This window comes from Myotis davidii, unplaced genomic scaffold, assembly GCF_000327345.1.
Source record: "Myotis davidii unplaced genomic scaffold, ASM32734v1 scaffold1078, whole genome shotgun sequence".
NCBI classification, from domain to species: Eukaryota; Metazoa; Chordata; class Mammalia; order Chiroptera; family Vespertilionidae; genus Myotis; species Myotis davidii.
Genome location: NW_006288955.1, coordinates 24,745 through 31,425, shown reverse-complemented (window position 1 = coordinate 31,425; position 6,681 = coordinate 24,745). Strand labels below are relative to the sequence as shown.

Sequence of the window (6,681 nt, the reverse complement as noted above, 5' to 3'; positions counted from 1 at the left end):
AAAACAATAGAAAAGGTAGAAGAACAAAGGATAAGGACAGAGTTTCATATTGAGTCTTTATTTGGCCATTGGCCCAGCCGGGTGGCTCCGTGGTTGAGTGTCAACCTATGAACCTAGAGGTCACAGTTGGATTCCAGGCCAGGGCATATGCCCAGGTTGTGGGCTCAACCTCCAATAGGGCGCATGCAGGAGGCAGCCAATCAATGATTCTCTATCATCATTGATGTTTCTATCTCTCTCTCCATCTCCCTTCCTCTGTGAAATCAATAAAAATATTTTAAAAATATTTTCACCTTGGTTTCTTGGGTCCATGGAGACCAAAGGCTACCAACATTAACTCTCTTAAATTAATAAAAAATATTTAAAAAAATGGGCATTGTCTGCAGGTAATGATTTGGACAATAAAATTTAATTGATAGATAGCTCTGAACAAGAGATTATTATTGATATCATATGCTCCTCCTAAAAAAAACAACTGGCATAATCTCAAGATGTATTTTTTCCCCTTATGTTTTTTGGGACATTATCAAGCCTGTATCATCTTCTGAAAAATAAAAAATGTCTCCTTTGATACATTTTCTTGACTTTTTTGACATTAGATTTCTTGGTCCTAATTTCCCGTACTCTGACATTGCATATGCTTTTGATTCTACAATTTATTAGCTACACAGCTGATTCATGCTTGTCTAAAGAAACATGCTAACTTCTAGGCTCTGGATAAAGACATGTAAAGTGGGGGAGGAAGGGCATTAGAAAAGGAAGAGATCCCTTCTTCACTTATTCTCTGCTTTTACCTCTTAATCTTCCCTCCCTCTATGCTTCAATGGAAACCCTTCGTATTTTTATTCAAATCTAAGTTAGCCTTAATATTGGCCACCTAGACCCCATGAATTAAGTAATGAGGAGCTGTGACCAATATTATGGCTGCCTTTCAAACTGATATTTCTGAGAGAGCTTACCTGGTTTAAACAAAATAATCTTTATAGTCAATAAGGTCATATCCCTTTACAAGAGTATTTTCTAATACAAAATCCATGGTGCTAAGGGGAACCTGCCCCTAGAAATTAAGTCTCATTAAGGACATTGAGATATATATATTTTAACAGTCTGTTTTGGTCTGAAAATTGAGTTTCAATTCCTACAAATATAACTGTACACCTATTTAAAATTCTAAATACTAAGGACTTCTAGCAAGGCAGGAATCTTGTTCTAGCTGTGGGGGATCTAAACACCCTGCCCTGATTTAGACTCTGCATGTAGTCATTAGGTCTGCTGAAATCATGATGTGTGTTGTTGATTAGGCAAACCTGAATAGCTAAGAAACTTGCTGTGTATCCATTCTCCTTCAAAGATTTTTCAGTCTTTCACAAGAGAAAGTCAAAGCACACAGCCAGTAGAACCCTCTCCGGGCCATGGAGCTAGTGTTAACCTGACCACCTAAGTGACTTAAGAGAACAGGTAGTGGGAGCAACAACGAAGTGTTTCCTTCTTACTTATTTAACCAACCCCTGGGGGAAAAAAAAGAATATCCAGAAGGAAAAACACACACAACTTAAACAGATATATACTCAATTGATGAAGTTCATCCCGCTGGCATAGCTGATAAAGTGTGCTAGATATCAGTCAACTCATATCTGCATCTCTTTTAGATAGAACACTTACTTCCAGCTCTTCCAAGCCAAACATCCGTTAAAAGCTAAAATTATGTCATACTGCCTTAAAAATAGAGTGGCATTTTATTTCAGTCTCCATTTAGCAATTCTTACTGTACTTTCCCCACAAGCCTATGAATCAAAGTCCTTAGTAATTTAACGCAATCATTCTTTCATCTTTAATGTGTGTTTCTTTGGGAAAGAAGGCGCATAATTCCCTGGCGGATCTGCTTAGTCTTTACACTGTAGATGATGGGGTTCATCACAGGAGGTGCCAACAGGTAGATATTGGCCATGATAACATGGACCAGTGGAGAGGCATGCTTGGCAAAGCGGTGGGTCATGGATACACCAACCATGGGAACATAGAGAACCAGAACAGCCAAAATGTGGGACAGACAGTTGTTTAGGGCTCGAAGTCTCTCAACCAAGGAGGCTACTCTCAGGACACTTTTTAGAATCATTGCATAGGAGAGCACAATGAGCAGAGGGTCCATCACAATAATGAGCAAAACCAGAGCAAATCCATACCAGCTGTTGAACCGGATGTCACCACACACCAGGCGGATCATGTCCTGGTGGAGGCAGTAGGAGTGAGAGAGAAGGTGCGAGCGGCAGAAGGGCAGGCGCTTGAGCAGGAAAAGGGAGGGCAGAACAGCCAGAACACAGCGGCAAATGATGGCTAACCCGATCTTGCCAATGACTTCACTGGTGAGGATGGTGGCATAATGGAGGGGGCGGCAGATGGCCACATAGCGGTCAAAGGACATGGCCAACAACACAGAAGATTCCATAAAGGAGAATGTATGAATGAAAAATACCTGTGCAAAGCAAGCTTCAAAGCTGATCTCACAAATGTTGAACCAGAGGAGCTGCATAACAGTGGGCAGGGTGGTGAGGGTGAGACCCAGGTCAGTAAGGGCCAGCATGGAGAGAAATAGGTACATGGGCTGGCGGAGGGATGGCTCTGTGCGGATGACAGTGAGAATGGTGGTGTTGCCCAAGATGGAGATGGTGTAGAGACAGCAGAAGGGGATGGAGATCCAGATGTGGGAATCTTCAAATCCAGGGATGCCCGTGAGGATGAAGTAGAAAGATTCTTTGGTGGTGTTAGCCATTTCGAACATGACTGAGGAATGTGGCTTCATGTTGAGAGTCTTTGCTCAGAAAGAACACAGATATGATTTCTGTTTTTGCCCTATTTGACCTAACTTTACCCAAATAAAGGTTTAGAATTGTTGGGCAACTAAGGAAAGATAGAAGAACACAATGATTGCTTGTCTTTATCCCATCTCTGCAGAGATTGTTTTCATACAAACCTTATTCCTTGAAAACTCAACCTATTAATTCATGAGAAACACGTTTTTAATTCTCCTGTTTCTGTTTTACTACTCCCGTTAAGTTCTTAGAACCCTGGAATCTGCCTTTCATCCAAATTCTGCTACCAATTCCATTCTCATAAAGACTTAAAATTAACTCCAAAATGAAAATGTAATGGCCAATAGATGTTTTTAATCCAGAGTCTCCTTTTAAATTTTCTTGGATAACAGCATTCTCGCTTGTTTCCCTTGCTCTGAAGTCATCACCATTTCTTTCTTTATCTCCTGTTTATTTCATCATACACTCAGGTCAAATTTACTCTGGGTTAGTGCTTATTTCTGATCTGTCTTCTTATTCTCATGAGTTAATGTCATCTGATGCTGTGGATTGCATTTACGCAATAACAAAATGTAACTCGAAGCAAAGGGCAGAGTGTGAGAGTCGAGCCCAGATGAGGACTATCACACTTATTGATTGCTTTCTATGTTTAGTTAATGCCCTAAGTGCATGACTGGTATTAACTCTGCATTTTCTAACAGTAGTCATCACCCTCTCCTTCTTTATCCTGAACATCCACAGAGGAGTCTTACCTGTGATTTCTCCTGCCTGTGGTTGGTGCCCTCTTCTTTATATTTAGATTTTTGTCTTCTGTGTTTGACCCACAGGATAGCTAAATTATAAGCCTTTGCAAATCTCTAGGCTGGAAGATGGGGGAGTGTGGCAGGTCCCTTCAGGATTATAATGAAGAGGCGTCTTGAGACCTGGGGTCCACTGGGAAGCCAGGATGGCAGCTCTCTCCCTGAGAGGCTTTTCTGCCCCCAGTATCCTCATTGAGTAGCAAGTAGAAACCCACATGGAAGCCCTGTTTTTTTACAATTTCTTGAATATGATTTGAAAAAACACGCTGATGCTTGAAATGTACAATATCTTAAAAAATCGGTTCCAAGAAACTTTCTTCTGTAAGCAGTCTGAAGTTGGGGCAGGACTACAAGGGACAGGATAGCTACAGGTAAAAAGAATGTCATGCACCCCTTTCAAGAAGCAATTGCCTTGCAGTGAACCTCTTTAAACCACAAAGATCAACTTTTCTAATGTATTTATACAATAAGTAAATATTGATAGCCGTATCAACACTGAACTAGAAAGAAAAACTGTTTATTAGTTATTTGGTGGCACACTTAATGATTTGCACAAAATTATATTCCAAGTGGATATAGTAATTTAATGTAAATCACTTACAAAAATTAGAGAAAACAATATAAGCATTTTAATTTTTCATTGAGGAGGACTATCTAAACATAGCAGCAGTAAAAACAAATCACAGATGAAAAGATGAGTAGATGGAATCACAAAAAAATTAAATTTTTCTCTGTAATAAAAATTGGAAAAATTTAAAATAAACTTTCAAAACCATTTATGAAAACATGCTATAGAAAGAATTGATGTCCTAAATATAAAAAAGTAAATGTATTAATATTTATCATTGCTAGTAGCACAATAGATTAACAGGACTATAACAAAGTTCACAACAAATACAGAAATACAATTATAAGCAAGCATATTTCAATGGCTTCACAATATAATATGTATTACAAAACCACTTTACCCAAGAATGCAATAATAAAAAATCAAATACTATAAACAATGTTTTAAACTTTTCAAAATAACAGAGGCTTTTTTTAGAACATCATGCTGTGCAGATAAGGCCATAATAATGAGGAGTATTTTACTTTCCTAAGGAAGTAAAATGTGCATAATAATTTCTAGAAAATAATTTTAGCACAATTACCACATGAAATCATTCACACATTTTGTGTCATAAAATTCAATTCTGGAATGAAATGATGAGGAAATGATTTTAAATGAGACTAAAACTTTATCCTAAAAATAGTTAATTTGCCTTATATAACAAAATAATAAAAAAGTAGAAAGAGACTAAGTGGTCAATATTATTTATATATTTATATGCATATAATATTTACTATGCATGTAATATACATCTATATTAGTACATACATATATTGGTATATATATTTGTGAATATATACATATATATATATGTCTAAGTAAGTGTACGTTCGACTGTCTGACCATCTGACCGGTAGGTATGACGCACACTGACCACCACTGGGCAGGCGCTCAATGAAGGAGCTGCCATGATGTGCACTTGCCATTTACAAAGAAACAGCACCATGGACCTGGCACCAACAAACCAACACTTGGCTTCCCCCAAGTGGGACACAGGCCCTGCCACCACCTCGGAGCAACAGCCCAACAAATAGCAGCCAGCACTGCCAAGACCCTATGGCATAAAATGCATCCTACAGCCTAGCCCAGCTCAGAAATGGTGGCTGTGAGCACTGAGTAATGACGTCAAGTATCAATGCCTGGCTTCCTCTCCCTAGCCACTAGCATCCTTGGAGTTTCTTCAGCCCAGGAACACAATTTGCTTTATAGCCAGGTGCAAACATTTTACACTTTAACCAAATGTTTGTGAAGCATTTTCAAGTGCCTCATCTCATTTGATCCTCACAGAAGTCCTGTAGGAGACTCAGTAGAATCCTGTTTTCTTTTCATTAGTAAGACCCAAATAGCTATATTAAAATATTTCTTCTAATTAATTTCCTTTCAATTTTCACAAATACAGGATGGAAATAAGCACCACACAGAACATTCCCAAGATGAGGAAATGAGAAAGTTCCAAGGCACAGACCTGACTAGAGACAGATTCCCAGAGAATCTAATGAGAGAGTGGAGACAAGACTGCAGGGAAAGAATTGAGCGACATAAAATGTCTGGGCTGGGACTGGGGGGCATCTTAGTTCCATCAGAGTGGAATGTTCTGGTCATCCTGTTTGGCCTACCTTTAGCCTTTCCAAAGAGTTCCATCGGATCATGACCTTACAGAAAAAAGAGAACATGTATACAGCTGCTTCACATTAATTTTGTGACTCTAACAAGTCATTTAAGACTTTTTGTACCTTGCTTTTTTCCTGTTTATGGAAAGCAGTAAAATTGTTCTCATCACCAGACAAGTATCCTTTTAAAAAAATGTTTTTATTGTTTTTAGAGAGAGAGGAAGGAAGAGGGATATAGTGATAGAAACATCGATGAGAGAGAATCATTGATCAGCTACGTCCTGCATGCCCGCTACTGGAGATCAAGCCCACAACCTGGCCATGTTCCCTGACCAGGTGACATCTTGGTTCCTGGGTTGATGCTCAAATGCTGAGCCACACTGGCTGGGCTAAATCTATTATGATTAATCTCCCTTTGAATAAAGAGAAAGTCAGGGCCATGGTAAATGTAATAATTATATATTTTTGAATGCTGTATTTTTGTGTCAACAGCATATTTTATTCAGCATCAGATTATTGTTGTTACATTACTATATCTGCTCTTTGATCCACAATAACATTAAATTATATAGTGAGGAAAAGACACCTTTTTAATAAACTTAGTTTTAAAAATACATAATTTAAGATGATCTGATTTCATAACTTGGGAGATGGATCATTAGCCCTGGACAACTGATGTGGGCCACATCCTAAGTGAGTTGTTCTCTAAAGTCAATTCATGTCCCGACCATCCCCCTTGAAATGGTGCTAAGATTGTGACCCTGACTATTGATGAAATCTCATTAAATATAGGAACATATTCTGAGGCACACCTAAATATGTGGTGAGACACTTATTTAAAAACATTATAA

General features: G+C 38.5%; 1 protein-coding gene across 1 annotated transcript; it reads right to left on the bottom strand.

Annotated features, from left to right (window-relative positions):
- Positions 1 to 1,831: 1,831 nt before the first annotated feature.
- On the bottom strand, positions 1,832 to 2,800 carry LOC102769787 (olfactory receptor 51Q1). Its single transcript, XM_006761171.1, has one exon. It carries the CDS (start codon positions 2,798 to 2,800, stop codon positions 1,832 to 1,834), a length of 969 nt encoding a protein of 322 aa, XP_006761234.1.
- Positions 2,801 to 6,681: the final 3,881 nt, after the last annotated feature.